This window comes from Stigmatopora argus, chromosome 1, assembly GCF_051989625.1.
Source record: "Stigmatopora argus isolate UIUO_Sarg chromosome 1, RoL_Sarg_1.0, whole genome shotgun sequence".
NCBI classification, from domain to species: domain Eukaryota; kingdom Metazoa; phylum Chordata; class Actinopteri; order Syngnathiformes; family Syngnathidae; genus Stigmatopora; species Stigmatopora argus.
In genome coordinates, this window is record NC_135387.1 from 16,279,108 (window position 1) to 16,298,005 (window position 18,898).

Consider the following 18,898-nt stretch of genomic DNA (forward strand, 5'->3'; position numbering starts at 1 on the left):
AATTTGGTCAATCGGTTCAGCGAGTCAACTTCTAAAAGGCATTCGAAAGCCTCCGAGCATTGCTAATTGCTACTATGCTAACGATCTCCACGGGAATACAGTCATATAAGAGCAAGGTGATAGAAATGTAAACAACAACTGAACACTGCAGGAGTCCATACATGATATTCAAGTCAAGTGACATGATTTGATAAATGTTGACCTGTGTTGATGGAGCAGACTGGTTCGCCGATGCCATCTTCTTATCAACACTGAAGACTGTTCGATGTTCGATTGCTTCCGCCTGAGGTCAAAGTGCACTGTTTGTTTTTTTATGGCGGTTGGCACACTTCTGCATTTCAACGCTCACTCAACCAAAACATTCCATTAATTACAATTCGAAAAACTGTAATATATTCCATCCCATGTGGCTCTCTTTGGAAATAGTTTCTGTAGTTTTAGAAAAATAGCTCTGTGCACGCCATCGTGTAGCACGCTCGAACGAAAGCACTACATATCCCATAGTTCTTACAGTCATCGCCTTTCCCGTTTTCAAAACTGTCAAAGAAAGTGTCTCCTGCTTCTTTTAATCGTTCAACTCGGACGTTTTTTTGCACCTAATGGCGGATCGGAAGCCGTGTAAGGTTTGTAACTTTACACGTCAGAAGTCATATGGCTTGGTGGTCCCTTCGCTTGAAGAGCTGAAGATAAAAGGTGAGATAATGCACATTTAGGACGGAATGTTATTGACTCATAGCTTGATAAAATAAAATAAAAATGTAATCTGTAGACAAAAAGCAGAGTTAAAATTGAATGTCAAAAACATTTTGAATGAAGTTGTGATCCTCATTCGTCTATTGATGAACTCCCAGTAACTATAGGTACAGAATGGTAATAAATGCAATGTTCAAGTGTTACTAAGTAATTGTCCCAGCTCCTGCTGAAGCCCTTGTTAACCCATTTGTGGCCAATTTCTTTTGAAAGTTAAATGACCAGAGTTTTTGGAAATTATTTTTTAAAAATAATCCAAACCCCTGTCTAAATTGTTTATTGGCATATATCATTGGAAATTGTTTTTGATCGTGAGTCAAAAATGACAGCAATACTTTGCCAACAATTGTTCCCAGTGTGCCAAAATAGGTTAAGTGTTCTTCGTCTAGCAACATTTCTGACGTGATGAAACTTGTGCAGGAGTTGATGTGGAATGATTTGAGAAATACAGCCACCCTCCACTCCTGTCTGCTCATTCCTTTCAGACTCGTCACCACCAGGCGTTGGCCAAAAAGCTTTGATTTGCCTGAACTCACAAACCTGCACTTTAAGAGCGTTAAGCCGCCTCTCACACATTTGCACTATTAAAAAAATATTCATCGCCAAATCAATAGTTACTACTTGAAAGTGAGCTTGACCTAGTGAAACATTTGCTAGCTGTCTTTGCTCAAGAAGACTACTAGACTGGTCGCCATTCATGTAACACCTTGGAAGTCTTAGGGTTATGATGAACTTGCGTGATCATGTATGTGGGGAAATTAACAGAAAAAGGCAGACAGCAGGCACACTGGAAACAATATGGGAAAATGACAAAATTGTATTCTTTTGCTGAAGTGATCATTGTTGTGGTCAAATTGTTTTCAGGAAGTGAGTTTCTGGGTTTCACACCGCAAGACCCAGTCACAGTGGTCTTGGAAGACGATGGGACAATAGTCAAGGATGAGGCCTACTTTTTGTGTTTACCCTTAAACACAAAGTTTATGCTGCTGCATGAAAAGGACACTTGGTCGCCACTTCGCAGGGGTGAGCTGGTTTTCTTCAGCCTGAACTGTGTTTATCAATATGTGGGGGCGCGGTCCACGTTTTAATTTCACTGCGGCATGCGCTCTACTGTATAATTTGTATTATAGTTGATGGTGGCACAGCATGGATGGCGAGGGATTCCATGATGCTCGAAAGTGACGTTGTGGACGCGGCTCTTGGTGCTCCGTGGTTGGAGTTGGCCTTGCAGCTGAAACAGGACCTGGCCAGTGTCATCCTCATGTCTGAAGAAGACTTACAGGTGTGAAGGAATTAGTCTAGTTTGGTCACTCTATTTATATTTAGAGAGAAAGCGGGAGAGGAAGTCAAATCTTTCACTGTGCAGTATCTGTAGAAGCCAATACAAACACTGACTCCCATTATTTGCCATCTAAATGAGTACTTTGTGTAGAATCAGCATCACATGTTGTTTCAGAGCTTAGTGGACGTCCCTTGCCCTGAGCTAGCTACTGCTCTCGGTTTCCCAGAAAAGAAGACTGAAAATCTTCAAGAAACACTGCAGATGGTTTTGGATCGCCGAGAGGAGGAGAGGCAATCCAAAGAGTTGCTGCAGCTCTTCCTCAAAGCAGTGGAGAAAGAAGAAGGACAGACCTTGGAACAGACCAGTGATGAAGGTACGTTGAAAGAAGCACATTTAAAAAGGAATATCTTTTAGCAGTCTCAACTGGGCAGTTTGGTGAGCATGTCAATAATTAACAACCTAAACAATCATCATCTACCCTATACTTCATCGTAAAAATGTAGTTTGAAAAAAACAGAACACATTTTAATCCAGTTCATACCAGGAAAACAAAGCTGAGGGGAAAAAGGTTGAGGAGAAACTTCAACCTTTTAAAAATTGGTCAACATTGTACCTGCTTTTTTGTAGTTTTTCTTCCTCGTCGAGGATTCAAGTGAAAACGCAAAAGCTTTTCAAACTACAGGTAGCATTTGGAATTAATATGTTGAATAAAAGAGTGATCAGGAGTCATAGTCTGAAGTACATTGTCGAATGAGGTCTTCCTGTCTGAATTTGGTCCGCTCACCCTGCTTTTGAATTTTTTTCCAGGGTACATCCTAGAGCAGCATTTTGTTATTAAATTGTACCTTCATCACTGTCATTTTCACTTTATTTTTCTGACTTAGCCATACTTAAAATCCTTCATTTTTCCCACTGCCCGCACCAAAGTCCGGTGAAAGAACCACTCCACTGTTGGGTGGCTGAAACAGTGTTATTAAAGTTAATAGATAAAGATAAATGTACTAATGCATTTTATTTTATCTGTGGTACTTTATAGTCTGGAAAATACAGCGTTAAAATTACTTTCACCATCAATGAGAGACTTTACACTTATCCTTGTACCCACTAGGTGGAACTATTGGCACACTTGGGTTGCATGATCCCTGTGAAGCTGACCAAGCTGATGAACCGCAATGAGTAACATTTTCCTTTCTTTATGGAGCAGTGAATGTTAGTGTGGATGTTCCCGATGGAATGGAGGTGGATCAAGCTTCTGGATTCATTTCCAGGACTTTAATGGTTCTTAAAGGCAAAACAAGCCCAGAAACCAGACTCTCAACTGAAGATCTTCAGGTGATACACACTTTCTTTGCCCTTGCTTTACCAAATGCAAGCAACTTCAATCAACTCTTTTTTGGAGAGTATAATTATAAATGGATATTCAGTTGTGTACAAAACGACCCATTTTCCAATGCTGTCACAGTAAATGTTGTGGAACTCAAAATGTAAAGAATCCTTTTTTCAGCAGAATTGTCAACATCATGATTTTTTTTTCCGCCAATGTATGCATGTATTCATTTTTTTCATTTATTCCAATTGTTAACAGTTATGCAAGCCCAAAAAAGAAATCATTACTGTTCATATCATCCATTGACAGCCGACAAAAACAATACTCAATATAGCAACATTTGAGTTGTACAGCTTTCAATGGCAGTGTAAATTCATTAGGATTTACTAATTTATCTACAATGCAGTAAAATTAGTCAAATTTCTGTTCAGATGGTGGTGGCCAAAGGGGTGGAAGTGATGCAGCAGGTTCTAGGCTGGGACAAAGTTAGGACATCAACGCTGCTTCAAGAGTGCGAGTCCGAATTAAGCCGGCGTCTTCAGCAGGTCCAGGCCGTGCAGTCAATGAGGGGCAACACGCAACAGGGGGATAGCAACCAGTCATCTAATGAAAAGAACCACGAGGAATGCACAGAAATGCCATCTCAAAGGGGGAAGTAGTCTGTTAATTCAGCTGTGCACAGACTCTTAACAGTTTACGCTGACTGCCTCAGGGCCATCAGAATGATTTCGCACTGGGGTACTGGTACTATCGTTACAGCTGGATTAAGAATAAATGCCAACAAGATTTATGTGTGTAGTATTGGGTATAACTTTAAAACCACTTTTGCCTCAAGTAGAAATAGACATTCCTTTAAAAGGTTGGGTTTTTCTCAAATGTGTGATAATACCAAGTTACCGATGGTGGATGATAAGATCCCATGGGGGAAAAAAACATCTCATTTAACCCTGTGAAATTTAATGGCTACTTCTGATATTACTCACGGTTCGAGTGTGGACACATTGTTATTGTTATGTTATTGTCATGTTATCATAAATATAATGGAAATGAGCCCAGCGTCTTAGATGCAGTTTAGTGTTTGTCTTGTATTTCCTATTTGCTAAAGGAGGCCAGTAAATTTGAAATTTATTAAATATTTGTTTAAAAATCATTTCCCTGTTTATTTTCACATTCGTTCTTAGATATATATTATGACCATCCATCCAGTCGTATGGGTCGTACGTTAGCTGTAGCCTATCACCTGACAGAGAGACACCCTTTTAGTACTTTTGAACAATTTAGTCAATTAACTCTCACAAGCAACAGGGGTATATGCAAGGATTGATCAGAGATTTAAACACATAATTTTGCCTGTTGTGCTACACTGTCCTGGCTAATGTGCCTCCAAAATCACTATTTTGTGCGTTATCTCTAATATAGAGATTACATTTTTTTAACTTGCGTGGGTCTGGTCCCTCCCATGTATCCAGTCTTATTTTCAACGTTTTCCTCATGAAATTTCACATGAGGTTTCTGTACACAACTGACTGACCGGATGATAGAAATCTTGCCCAAGTTGTGGGTGCGTGCAACAATATTGCTAAGATCTGTACGATGCAAATTATTTTGTGTAAAGCATGACCTTGCTTGCGTTTAAGTCGAGTGCACAGACTAATTTATCATTTTCCTAATAAAGAGTTCGACACGATATGATGTTCTTCATTTCATGTATGCAAGCTTCAGCGCACATGTCAAGCCAACAATCGTGAATAAAGACGACTCCATCTTTGAGATATGTCAAGCCACCGTGAGGCCACCCAGGTTATGAAACCTAGAGGAGGTATTGGTTTAGCAGACACATGATACAGGCCCATGTGAGTCATGTAAGACTAAATCATCTGGTGGGCACATGATAGTGCATTCGATTTTTCACGTGGATGAGCCATGTGCACACAGAGTGGCCACTACAAGCATGGTCTTAATTATTCGAACATGTGTGACGTATATTAGAATCGTGCATGAAACATAAGACGCATTTCGCTTCCACCTTTTTAAACTCTGCTACAATAGATATGGTCAGAGTTTGCAAAATAATCAAATCTATAGTACAGGTGAAAACATTTTGCAGCATTTTGCTGTGAGACAGCAACTTAAAAGGTGTCATGGTGGGCGTAATTCCTGTGGAATTAGATTCAACTGGGCTGTTGTGGTAGCAGCCCATTTCATGCTTTTATACTATTGTTTAAAAGTGCAAAGTACAGGTTTGAATTGTGGCCAACAGTGAATTACACCTATAATGTTGGTCATGATCAAGTCTGTGATATTAATCAAACTAAAATTTCTTTCAGTATAAAATAATGTTTTCATCTGACATCAATTACAGCATAGGCTTAAGGAACGTGATTCGGTTTGTTGTTATGCCAATTCTTTATCTGCTTTGACTTGTGAGCAGACATTTTGAGTACCATCGCTATTTGGCATTGAACTCAACACACCAATAGTCATGAATAAAGTGAAGTAATGTGAAGTTTTCACAGTGAGCACATTATATAAAAAATAGATGTTTCAAGCTCTTTAATGCCAGCCTAAGTATAATAGTTTACTGTCAAACATAGACACAAACCTGAAGAGTGTATTTTCACTCCCATTCCCCCCAGCTTCCATACATGTTGATAGATATATCTCGCAATAGAGTCCAATAGGAGGTACATCGACATACATAACTGCTGAGCTTTGTCAGTGATCGCCTGAGGTTGAATCCTTGAAAAGTATGGAGAAAAATTATGAACAATGTTATCAAAAGCACCAAACCAAATATATTTCATCACAACCTCAATTTGGAATTACTTTCAACACTAGACAAGAATTGTGATTTCCTGTAAACCAAACTTGTAGTATAAAGCGGCACTTACTATGCTCATTTGTCATGATGTCGGCCTAATTCTACATTATTCAGAGAAGAAGCAATAAAAAGAAATGACTACATCAATACAAGGGCATTTCTTTGGCACCTCAACACACTTAAGTGGGTTTCTTTGTTGAACAGAGACAAATGAAATGCCAGTGAGCAAGTGCAAAAGTGCCACCTTCGAAGCAATTTCATGGTAGTGGAGCACCCTGTAATAACTGTTTTGACAGAGAATTAGAGCTGGAATTAGGTAGGAAGGAACTGCATAATGTATGAAGGTTAACGGCGTAGCTGTTAAAGTTATTTGGCTCTCAGACAGTTTTTATTTTATTTTAGTAAAGTGATTTTCAGCATATTAAATGCATCTTTTTCATTACCCAAAAAACTGTTATTGGGAAGATACTTCACACTCAAGAATTTCAACAAAAATAACCTGTTGAAACACAAAATGTAATAAAACACTATTTTAATGTGTCCTCAATTAGTGACATACTCTTCATTCCTACAAAATCTGGAAAACCGTACCCGAGATACATAAATACTAACAGAATTATTGCTGACTCTGTTATTGTATGCTTAACTTTCAAGTCTTAATTACAACAAGGGAAGTGACATTTAAACTTGTGTACTTGATCTTCCATCCTTTGTTTTTTCCACGGGAGTCCGACCTGAATGCAACATGTGCTTGGAGGCTTTCAATTTGGATGTTGTCTGGTGGCGTGGATCCGCAGAATGGTCCGTAATCTCGATGGCTCGTGGAAATCTTCCAAATTACAAGCAGTGATTTGTGAAACTGATGTTAAATGAACAAGAAGCCGTAAAGCTCAACAGTATATCAACTAAGCATGGCGAAGACGGCGACAAACGGCCTATGCATGCAGGACGACGAATATATTGTTGAGCTGCTGCTCTCTAGTCACGTGACTAACCTTCAAAAGATCGTATGGACAGAGAGTGTCTGGGTGTCCTTCTATGTCAAAAGGCTCTATAAACTCCAGGATTATTCTGTAGCCCTCTGGAAGACGGATGGTGTGGTTGCAGTGAATCATGGGCGGATATGGGCTCGGGTAGCCTGGACTCGTCAGAAGGCCTGACAGGTTCGTCAAGACCTGGCTGGGGCATGGTACTGTTGAGGTACACCAGATCAAATATTTTGCTCTTCAGCAGTGTTCCCTCTAAGCTGCGCGCGTGCGCAATTGCGCACTACTCTCGTCTTCTCTGCGCAGCAGCAATCATATGGCGCGCAGTAAAAAAAAAAAAAATCAGATATTTTTATTTTTATTTTTTTTTTTTTATACCCCTTTCCCCATGATGGCGCCGTTTAAGTGGCAGCCAGTGGCAGTAGCTCTGTCCACTTATGTTTTTCGTGTTTTACAGCATGTTTTACATGAAAAATTAGAGGGAACATTGACATGCACCTGCTTGTGGCAGGTGTGATACTGGTGTGCCCATAGCGAGCAATGATGATGTCGTGACCGGATGATTCGCCTAAAGACGTTTCGCCGACGGACGTTTGACAGACGGACAGGTCGCCGAATGGACGTTCCGCCGAACGTTCATTCGGCGACCTGCCCGTCTGTCAAACGTCCGTCGGCGAAACGTCTTTAGGCGAATCATCCGAGTACCGATGATGTCGCTCACACTGGTACTCGGTGCGCTCAGGGAGGTTGACTTTCTGCTCAGACCAACGAAAAATTAGAGGGAACATTGCTCTTCAGGCCAGTTTTTCGTTTCCTCCATTAATTTTAAGCATAGAGCAGTATTTCTGCTTTGTAATTTGCAATCATATGCTTGAAGATTTAAGGTGCCAATATAATGCACATTAGGAACATTAATGTTACATTCAGATATACGGACAATATCTTGCAGTTTTTAGTTTTTAGCTCCAGTGTTGCTTCATAAGGCATGCACTGTCTTCTACGACCATGAAAGAAAAACAATCCTCTGGCATTCAAAATTATAAAATTATTCATCCAATGAGGGGGAAAAAAGAACCGCAGTGTCCCCAACCTAATGGGTCGCGGGGTCGCAAGAAGAATAAATGACTGATTTAAGCCCAGTGAATGTATTGTGCCATCAGCGCTCAATTATGGCAATCAGGAGCCAACAGTGCACTGCACTTCAAGGTTGCCAGATCCTTAAGTCTCTAGAACAATCACACCATAAATACAGTCTACCTAATATGACAACACTGCTGCACCTACGCACTCACTGTGCACGTGCTCTTCATGCAAAAAATCTGGTGCCACGCTCTACGTACATTTCAGAAATGTTTTCCCATTTTTTTGAAAATTATAATCACCTAAAATGGTATTACTTTACTAGTCAGTTCACAACTAGCAAAACTCTGAAGCAAGTCATTTTGACAGTATGTAAGACTATGCCGATACTACAGATATTTTTGCTTACTTCTAGTTTGTTTGTTTGTTTGTTTGTTTTTTAAACACATCAAAACCTATTGTGAAGTACCATGTGTTAGTACTTTCACCATCTCCGAGAGCAAAACAACAACGCACATGATGAGAGTTACGGTTTAAAAAAGTGAAAAGCACTCTCTGTAAGGCTGCCAGAACCGAAAAATGTTACACACATGGCACACTTGTGTAATATAAATCAATTTGGCCCCACTAACGAATAATTCCAGATGGCAAATTTGTTAGGTGTATGACACAAAATTGAAAGCCTGCCTTCAAAAACAGCAGCTGTCAATAGTGACACAGTGCTCTGCTCCCTTTCGTGCATTTTTACCTTCATCATATTGAAATAAAGAAAATAATTCTCATGCACACGAGCACATACATATACGTATTTTATATGAAAAAAAAATCCCTAAAATGTAGAGATTCAGAGAATTAAGTCACTTTGGAAAAAAAAACACTACAGTCGTTTATGAAATGATAATTCACTCAAATCCTTTGCGGTTCCATAATTAATGGCATTCATTAAGGCTGCACTCATGACGCAGCAAGTGTTCAGATGTAGTACCAGACAATGCAAATGTTCATGGAAAAGAGGCTATGAGTATTAACAGTAAATTTCATTGGCAGATAATCTTTCTTTTGCCTATTTCATTGTATGATTTCTTTAGTCTCACCTTCTAATGGTCAGTCAAGGCATGTCAAATCAGTAATTGTGATTCATTACTTCATGTCAACAATATACGTATTACTTTTTCACACAGGTATACAGTTTTCATACCGATTAGAATTTGCTTTTCCCTGCAGAATAACCAGGAACCAGCCGTGTCTTTGGCAATGACGCAATTTAGATTTATAAGACCACCATAAACTGTAAAACCCTAAATAAACCAGTGGCAAGTCAGTCAAAGGGGCCATTGAGTATACTGCGGCTAAAGAGTACCATTCCCTTCGTCAGTAAATGGAAAGTGAACACTTTTTTTCTTTTTGACCGATGTGGAAAGAGTACTACTGAATGACGGAATTAAACTGTCTTTTTGTTTTGTTTTGTCAGTTTACAATACATTTTTCACTGAGATTGTCAAAATTCCGAATTCTTGCTCACCTGTACACGATCTTCTGTTGAGATGGAGAACATATCCTGGCCTACATGAGCAGTAATACCCACCAATGTAATTGTGGCAAAATTGATCGCAGGCTCCCCCCTGGTGCACAATGTCCCGACACTCATTGATGTCTGCAGAGAAGAGTTGAATCAGAAGGTAAGCATCATGCCGTCTGACTGTCTTGGTCTATATAGTGCACATACATATGTATCATATGTTTTTACAAGATTATTATAAATTAGAGGTTGGGAGCCTAGTAAAATAAAGCCAACACGCATGTTCAGGTTGTTGATGAGTGAATAATGCAATCGTAATGTACATATAAAAGTTATATAATATAACTAAGGTATGCTTAGCTGCTCAAAAGGGGGGGAGATATATGGGTGTGAAGTGAATATCTGTATTGGGGTAAGGTTGCCATCTCCACAGTACGAGATGCAGACACAACGCTCCTGAGAAATCATGTTATGATGTAAAAAGGGGCACTGAGCCAAGAAAGACATTACATATTGTTTTTAAAAATCATGCACTATTTCTTACCAATCTATGAAAACATAGAAACATAGAACCATGTTCGTCTTAACTCTCTAAGAATGGTCGATTCTAAACCACTCAGGGGGTCAGAACACTTCAGAAATGTCACTGTACTAAATTAACCTGTTAAATCTACATTATGTTGGTTTATCAAAAAAATATAATTTTTGGTATTTTCCTCTACCTTCAACACAACTAAACATAAGCTACAATATGTCACCTATTTTTAAATTCATTACTTAACCAGTGTAACTGAATACAACCAGATTTATGAAATATATGCCTTCTGGCCAAAAAAAAAAGTGTCAAAATTCTGTGTCACCTTCTGAGGTGTAAAATGCTTGGAAGCCGGTGAATCGCTCCTCATTAGAGTAGTCGCTCCTAAAGACCACTGACATGCGGTTGTCAGTTGACAGGATGACAGTGTTCCTGGGGGTGCTTTCATCGTTCTTTTCTTCTTCTCCACAGAAACGCATGCTATAGTTGCCTTCTGCCAAAACCTGTTTAGACAGGGTCATGGCATTTATGGCCAACAATCAAATCAAGTGAGAAGGCCGTACCTGAATGTAATCATATTCACACAGGTTGGACGCTTCCATGCTGAAGTGGGTGAAGTAAAGTTTGACCCTGTGGCCCGGTGGGACGGTGATGTTCCACACTATGAGTGTGTTATCAGGGTATGGCTCCGGGAAGTTGGGGGAAGTTAAGTTGCCGTATAAGCCTGTCAATTCAACACTCAGCGACACATGGAAGACGGAGAGTAGGACAAATACACAGCCACCACTATCACAAATACGTATGAGTGCAGCTGCTTTCAGGAATATTTGCATAATAGTAATGATAAACAAAAAAAATCAACAATAACAAGACACCTACCTGGTCATGTTGGCAGCAATCTTCAGATATGTTTTTTTTCTCTGACTAGTGTTCTGCTCAGTGCTCTCCGGGTAGTTGAACTTATGTGTCCTTCCCTGCTGACAGTTAGGTAAACAATGTACGACAGGCACATGATCACAGTCATCATTGTCCCCTCCCTTGGTCACAGATGTCAAAGTAGCTGGACATCAATATAATGTTGAAACCTCTAATCTTGCAGCTTCATCACAGCTTTACAAGTTGGGGGCTAGACATCTCATTGTACTAACTTTATAAAACACATTTTTAGAAGGACATCATGCCAGAATGTCATTGTTCAGTACTCAAATGTTTTTGTAGCTGCTATCCCGACATACATTTCCCCCCAAAATGTCTTAATGTCAGGCCCAGGAAGTATTTAAAGCAACAACCAGAGCATGACCATGCCACTGGATAGTCTTAAGAAGTTTACTGTTAAGTACCTTCTCGCGCTATCTCTTTGTATGCCTCTCCTGATCTCCGACCTCTTGTTTTGTTCCCAAGATCCATGCTCAACCCCACAACCATGGACCACGACCACGATCTTAACCACACGTATTGTACATTCATCCCGGACAACACTACGGACCCCTCGGCTACCGACCTCCACGACAAAGGACTCACCTGCGCTGCTCCTTTTGTGCCTTCGCCCGCCTTTGGAAGGCTTGAAATAAATAGAAAGTTCCAACTCTGGATTGTGCATTTGCCTGCTTTGGGGTCCTCTGCCCACAAACTTAACACTTAAATCACATTGTGAACTCATAAAACTGTTGTTGTTGTCTAATCACCCTCTGCTACTGTCACAATGAAATTTCCCGAATACGGGATGAATAAAGTTATTCAATCCAATCCAATCCAATAGGGTATCTTTAACCCCGAAATGACCAACATGTTATCTTAAAAAATGGACTGGTGCGCCACGTATGTAAATGAGACAAGGCTCAGCTAATTATTTCTGAGCCTGGCAAGCAGTTAGACAGTTTAATAAAAGCCCTAGAACAATGATAAGGGTATCATCCTTCCCATTGCTTTCAGCAAGCGATCCCCTTTTGTTTAAACATAATCACAGCATACAGTTAGTACTTTAGCGTGAGTCTCCAGGCGACCTCAGTGAGGACCAGTTGTCTTTTGCCCATCTGTACGATGGTTAAAAGGTAGGACTTGTTAATACTATTCAATTGGAATTATGAAGTTCTGTCTGCTTTCATCAAATGCACATGTTGTCAGTATTTGATTGATATGAGAGCCACTTGAGTGGAACAAGGTTTGAATTTTTTTTCAAGCATTAAATACCAAAGCACAGGTTTTCCAGCCAGCAATGAATTACTGTAATCATCTATATAAACATCATTGTCATCTCCCATTTGCAAATGACCTCTCTGATCGTACGTTTTGTACAGATTGTGAGCCGAGAAAAATGAGCTGCAATGTTAAGTACGTTTAATTGCACATGTTGGTTTTGTCTTTCATGAATGCCATCCATCTGCCACTCTGTCTTTGATGCATCAGGATGTCACCCTCCGGATCTAAACAAATACCTCCTGGATAAATATCTACCATAGTCAAAAATAACATTTTAATGCCTTTTCATTTTTACGTTAATATGACATTAGTCATTCAGGTTTGCTGTCTCATATTCATTTCCTCTGCTCGGGAAAATACCGACAGATTTTGACATGTCAATGGGAAGTTTTTTTGTCAATCATTAAGCACTGGTTGTATGGTTATACATTGCAGTCAAAGTGATTAAATCACTCTTTCCCGTTAATTGCATTCTTTTTCAACCCCGGAGAGTTGCAAAATGCTGATGGGTGACATCATGTGAAAATTAGCACATTTGTGACATCATAGCGTTCTGTAAGATGCGTTAGCTCTTTCACACTTGTTTTATCGTGATATGCTCATTACCAATCCTTTCATACAGAAACCTTTACATCAAAGTTCGGTTTATTGCAAATCTTAAAGGCAGATTTTGCGCCAGGGCTTTCAGAAGGGAGAAATATAGTAGAAATAGTACTTGTGGACAATAGTTGTTGGAATGTTGGATGCAGCACAGAAAAGGAAAATAAAAAGGCCGATTCACTTTACACTTGCTTTACGTTCACAAAAGTCTGAACATAGTGAAAATCAAACCGTGTCTTTATTAACGTCCAGCTGCATCAAACAATAGCTTAAAGCAATATTTCAAACCTAGACCTTTAACAAGTGGCTGAATGTCACCCGAGGGTTTGACACTTAAATGCCACAATGACTTCTAGGACTGATAACTAGTGCTTTATATATTTATGCTTGAATGATTTATTGACATGATTGTAAAGATTAAGTGCTTGGAAAACCAACATGTTGCTCTCAACTTCTTTTTGCAGATTTTGGTGAAAATTAAATCACGAAAAATCTATTGCTAAAACCTTGCTCTACAATAAGAAAAATATATTGTGGCAAAAAAAATCAAAGTCCTAATTGTTCCAGCCCTTTGGATGTTGTGTGTGAAACTGGATGGCAGGTGAATTTGTCTAGGCAGCCCTCACCTGTCAATTTCTCAAACCATCTGTGTCTGATACCTGATTTAAATCCCAGGAGCACCAGAATCTGCATTCATTATTCAAAAGTTTCTTTAAAAAGAACTTTTCTTTCATGTATCCAGGCTGTGTGAGTGTCAATCTACATATGTAAGTAGCTCTGAGTCACATTACACTTGCTTTTGAGATGCAGACCAGATATGCCTGATATGATCGTTGAGTTTCACTTTCTGACAGACAGGATTCGTATGAGTGTTTACACTTGTTCTGCATCTCCGTGATGTGCCCTGTGCGGAGTATAATTGTGAGCACTTGCTGGGATCTATAATTTTGAGGCTACTTGAGTCATTTCTTTATAAATATTGCAAAGACACACACTTCCTTAAAAAAGTTCTGTCCCATTGAATGTGTGTTCTTGGGCAAGTTTAGAAAATAAGACTGTGTGACCTAAGTGTGGAGCTTGGGTGGTGGTGTGGCCTGGGGTGAGGTGGTTGTCTACACCTTCGTGTGGTGAGGTCAATAGATGACTAACTTCTACCAGGTCACACTCATTTTGTTGTATCTAATGCATGACACATTGGGGAAAAAATAGGAATCTTGCCCAAGGTCACAGACATTTAATGTAGTAAAGAAGTATGATGACCAGAAATCCCTTACTATAATATATAATACATAACATATAATGTGTCAGTAAAAGCATAAATAAAAACTGAATGGCTATTTTTGTGAAAACAAAATTTGCAACGGATTTGTGTTGAAATTAAACATCTAATCAAAATGGATGAATTCTCAGGCTTTCATTAAAGCACTTTAGGATGCTGGGTAATATTTAAATGCAGTTGGTTGAATAAGTTCAATAAGCACTGCAGCTAGATACTTAACATATGCGTCACAATTGAAGTCCTTTTACAGGACCTTTTGGAGCTGCATGTGCTGGTGCATGTAGCATTAATAATTGAAACAGGTCACATGCTGAAAAGCATTAAGTCGATACTTGCAGGAACACAAAGAGGATGTCGGATGTGTTGTGCTTGCGCTACGGTGCCTTTAACAAAGTGTTTTCTTCGAGCAAGTCAGCCGGTCCTAAGCAACCACTTAAAAAGATGAAAGAATCGAAACTGTTTACCTCTGTGAAGTGAACAAAGAAGGGGTCCAGATCTTTGGAATGAAACCGAACCAGATTTTCAATGCTTTCTGCTTGATTATTCAAGTTGTTCATTTCCTTCTGCTTGCATTAGATTTTTGATGTTTTGAAATTCTTGGAAGAGAAAGAAATTATTCTGTTGGATTCATGAGATTCTTTGTGGCAGTTACAGTCTTTGCGCTTCCTCGTGTTTTCAACTGCCACCTTCCCCCTTACTCTCTTTTCAAAGGCTGCAATTACGATCCCCTCAGCCACCCACATGCTGTTAACTATGTACTCTAATTATTGACTTAAGTGAAGGTGTTCCAACTGAGCTGAAGACTGAGGAAATTTAAACTTACTAAATAGGACAATTTAAAGTCCAATGTAGTAATTTGTTTGGCTGTTCTCAGTATTCTGAAGTGCAATAGAAGTGATACAAGAGGGAGATAACATGCCCTAAAAAAGATGCATATTTAAATTATGTACTCTTCTAGAGTTACAACTGGATTGATGATTGAATTGGTAGCTGGTAACCAAAGAAGGGGACGTTTTGAAATTGTTGTTCATTCAAGACAAAGTCGGCTCTTGGCCAGTTCTTTAGACACATTTTTCTAGATAGTCTTTAACCTTATCCTCAAACTTCTACCTGAGGAAAGGAGCTGGAAGTTGTTGGAAAATGGCTGTGTCTGGGGAGGGGAGTATCTCCAATGATGCTGCAGGCCCCTCATAGGCCCTACCTAATATGTCCTCCAAAGCTGGAAAACGACAGTCCATCTCTATAGGACTCTGCTTACACAATGAATTAGCTTCTTCTTGACCACAGTTCAACTGAAGAACCACAGACCGGTTATATTTAGCAATAGTTTATAAGTACATTCTAAAATGTAGGGATCCATCCCATTACACTTTCAATTTGATCTTCCACAGATACCTTTTGCCACACATAACAAGTACGGTCATTTCCCCGTTAATTCAAATCCAACCTCAGGTTGAGCAATTCCGGCAGGTCACCATATGGTTCCAAACCAAAAGCAATGATGAAAAGTTGCAGACCGTTTTTTTTTGCCAATATCTACATTATGTTGCTTTGTCGACATTCCGCCTCTAATTGCATACAATTTGAGACAATGTAAAATTTGAAAATTCCAAAGTCTACAAATGACAAGTACTGGAGAAATCTGTAAGACACTAACTTATAAAGCTGCCATCACTGCTAAATAATAATACACACTAACAACGCTGACGGACCATGACTCGATAACTCCGTTGGGGATATAGCTGATGCTTTATTTCGGGTATAATTGATGGGACATTTTCCGGTCTGTTAGGCGAGAGAAAAATGGCATTAACATGAAACATGGATTTCCAATCTGAAAAATGGTGTTGACTGCAGTGAGAAGCTCGCATGCCATTAATTCCCATCAGCCATCACTGTCGCCTACACTCCACTGACATTTAGGATCCCAGCGGCCACCCTTATGTATGATAAGTGTGTACATGTTTGTACATTCTCACACGCGTGTCTGCGTTGCAGCCCGGCCAATTGACATAATAGGACTTTGTCTTGTTACAGCAACTGCAATCAGGTGTATTGCCATGCCACAAGAGCGCAATTGTCCCCTTGTGAAAACAGTCTTAAGCAGGCCATTGTTGGACACTCATCTATCTGCTACTGTGGTAACAAATCTATTATAGGAGCAAAGGCTGCACTAAATAGGGTTTGTTCTGGTAACTATTTACATAAAAGTATGATTAGACTGCCATATTATTGTGCACATTTCTTAGGACTTAAAAGTTCTTCAAAAGCAGACTATTTGGCATCATTCCACGCTATAATTTAATAGCTTGGTCAAGTATAGATTCTATTCATGACAGCGATGCTTAATGTACAACACGCTTTGCTTATATGATGTATAAAGGTAAAATAATGTTATTATCATTGTCCAAATTAGAAATTTGTAATGAAACACTATTAAGAGCTTTAAAAGTCAACCAAAAAAGGTGACACTACACGACCCTTAATAAAATGTTTAACACCACATCAAAAATGTTCGACAAAATAAAATCGAAATATTTGCCTTTAAAATTAACCAAAAGACCAAAAGAGATCTTCCTCCTCACCTGGTTCGCGATGATTTTTTTTTGTATCTCCCCTCTTGCACAAACATTAGCATGTTAGAATATTGCACCAAAAATAAGTAATATTATCTCAAATCTTTTGGAAAGCAATATCAAGTAAAAGTGCATACACCAGAAAAAGAGCAAGAAAATAAGTAATTCCCTAAAGCAGACTTTGGCAACAAATGCATTGCACTTTTTAAATGTCATTATTAATAACAATCTTCACAACCTGTATTTTAGTTGAATAGTAGAATCCAAATTTGAACATGGTCATTATACGTGTCCAGCCTTTCATGTGGAAGGCAGCTCATAGGGCATCTGGGCTTTGTTCAGGAGTGAACGGAACAATGGACCCTATAATGACAAGCTCTCTTCAACTAGGTTTACGGAATTATGAAAGCCATTAACCGTCATATGCCTGTGCTGGGAAAAACAATCTCTCCATTCCTTTCAAAAAGCGCAAACTATTACACGACAGTCAAGGCAAAACACTTCAGATTGACCTACTTCAGCATCTGTATTAAACAGTGTAGAACGCTATTCTTGACTATAGTATATGACTGAAATAATGCATGCTTGATGGATCAGTTATCAAAAGACACTCATGACTGCCCTGTTGTAAAAAATAAATAAATAAATACATACCTGTGCCTTGCACAGGTCATGGCTCCTTTCAAATTAACATTCAGAAAATTGTCCTGCAAAATGATTCAGTCATGTGCACACAAGTCACTTAAAATGTTGTACCTAAACTAAGTGGCTTAGTGATTAATGACATCGAGTACATTTAAATGTCTTTATTCCTCGTGTTATAATAAGCAACAAACTCAAACTCCACACTAATACATCCCCTGCCACCATCACACAAACACACACACACAGTAACAGTGCGCTTGAATGACATTTCTCAAAAATCTCAATACCCTTTCTTCTTTCTTCAGATCAAAAGGAAAGGAAATAAACTTCTTGGCTTGCAGGCATTTGCTTTGATGTTGGACCTGTGCACACACATTTGTGCATTAATGGTGAATAAACCCTAAAGTGACCAGCCCTTCAAACTATCGTGTTTAAAAAAAAAAGATTGCCCTTTGCCAAGAAGTTTTGCTTTTTAAACATTGCATTGCAAGGGATACATAAGGATGAGCTGTGATAGTTGTACAACTTGAAAACCAACAATTGTCAAACATTTCGGGACTGGTGGTTGAAATGTTAATACACTCTAGCATCCTGTACTTAATTTTCAAATTGGTGTTATAAAGTTGCTCTCCCATTGGCTATCCCCAACAGAATCAGAAAAAGATACATACCACAGGAGTAAAAAGTTTCAGGCATTTCATGCGCTGTCATTTAAGTTGAGGTTTCTAAATTTATCTTAAAAATGGTTGTCTGTTTGTGTTCAGGTTGTGTTGTAGGAGGTAAGACTGCGCAGTATAAGCCAGGGGTGGGCAAACTATTCCACATAAGGCCACAGTAGGTGCAGGTTTTCATACCAATCCATAAAGAGGACACCTTATCACCAATCTGGTATCCTACAAGTGCAATCAGTGGATTGCAGTCAGGTGTTTCTTGTTTTCTGCAGAAATCTCATTGGTCAAAGTGTCTGTGCTGGATCGGTTGGAACAAAAGGACCTGTTTGCCCACCCCTGGTATAAGTTCAGAATAAAGTATATGGTGGTTTTGTTTTATTATTCTTTTTTTAACGTATGCTCGGCAACATCTTTCAGGATATAATATGTTCGGTCAATATCTGATGGAACTTCTAGTTTGGTGATGTCATGCCACTTTCATTCAAGATCCTGATTGGCACATGTTAATGATCATTTCACTTGTATATGATGTGTTCCAATGCTACAGCGAAATGATTTAATTGCATTGCTTTGAGCAGTTACTCAGCGTCAAAGACGTTCTTCATATATTTCGTAAGATGTATCATTA

The 18,898-nt window shown here is 39.1% G+C and overlaps 3 protein-coding genes across 7 annotated transcripts in view; 1 reads left to right on the plus strand and 2 right to left on the minus strand.

Annotated features, from left to right (window-relative positions):
• The window catches only part of pex14 (peroxisomal biogenesis factor 14), a 37,350-nt gene extending 37,022 nt beyond the window's left edge, over positions 1 to 328 (minus strand). Inside the window, exon 1 of the mRNA XM_077603265.1 lies at positions 203 to 328. Coding sequence (XP_077459391.1) covers positions 203 to 238 — 36 coding nt within the window. The 5' untranslated portion in view covers positions 239 to 328. The remainder of the gene's footprint in view (positions 1 to 202) is intronic.
• On the plus strand, positions 20 to 4,509 carry dffa (DNA fragmentation factor, alpha polypeptide). 2 transcript variants are annotated; one of them, XM_077603278.1, is made up of 6 exons: positions 20 to 693; positions 1,615 to 1,773; positions 1,881 to 2,032; positions 2,207 to 2,405; positions 3,234 to 3,364; positions 3,791 to 4,509. In XM_077603278.1, the coding sequence occupies exons 1-6, from the start codon at positions 600 to 602 to the stop codon at positions 4,016 to 4,018; spliced, it is 963 nt and encodes a 320-aa protein (XP_077459404.1). In that variant the 5' UTR covers positions 20 to 599; the 3' UTR covers positions 4,019 to 4,509. The 2 variants fall into 2 exon arrangements, with proteins under 2 accessions (XP_077459404.1, XP_077459411.1); XM_077603285.1 differs by having other exon boundaries at positions 26 to 693; positions 3,237 to 3,364.
• Positions 4,510 to 5,897: 1,388 nt separating this feature from the next.
• On the minus strand, positions 5,898 to 18,445 carry masp2 (MBL associated serine protease 2). Of its 4 annotated transcripts, none has more exons than XM_077616164.1 (8): positions 18,271 to 18,445; positions 17,887 to 17,961; positions 11,180 to 11,274; positions 10,864 to 11,038; positions 10,626 to 10,803; positions 9,769 to 9,900; positions 7,176 to 7,372; positions 5,898 to 7,009 (listed from the first exon to the last, which is right to left on the minus strand). In XM_077616164.1, the coding sequence occupies exons 1-8, from the start codon at positions 18,298 to 18,300 to the stop codon at positions 6,830 to 6,832; spliced, it is 1,062 nt and encodes a 353-aa protein (XP_077472290.1). In that variant the 5' UTR covers positions 18,301 to 18,445; the 3' UTR covers positions 5,898 to 6,829. The 4 variants fall into 4 exon arrangements, with proteins under 4 accessions (XP_077472290.1, XP_077472284.1, XP_077472308.1 ...); XM_077616158.1 differs by having other exon boundaries at positions 10,864 to 11,086; XM_077616182.1 differs by lacking the exon at positions 17,887 to 17,961.
• Between the last annotated feature and the right edge of the window lie 453 nt (positions 18,446 to 18,898).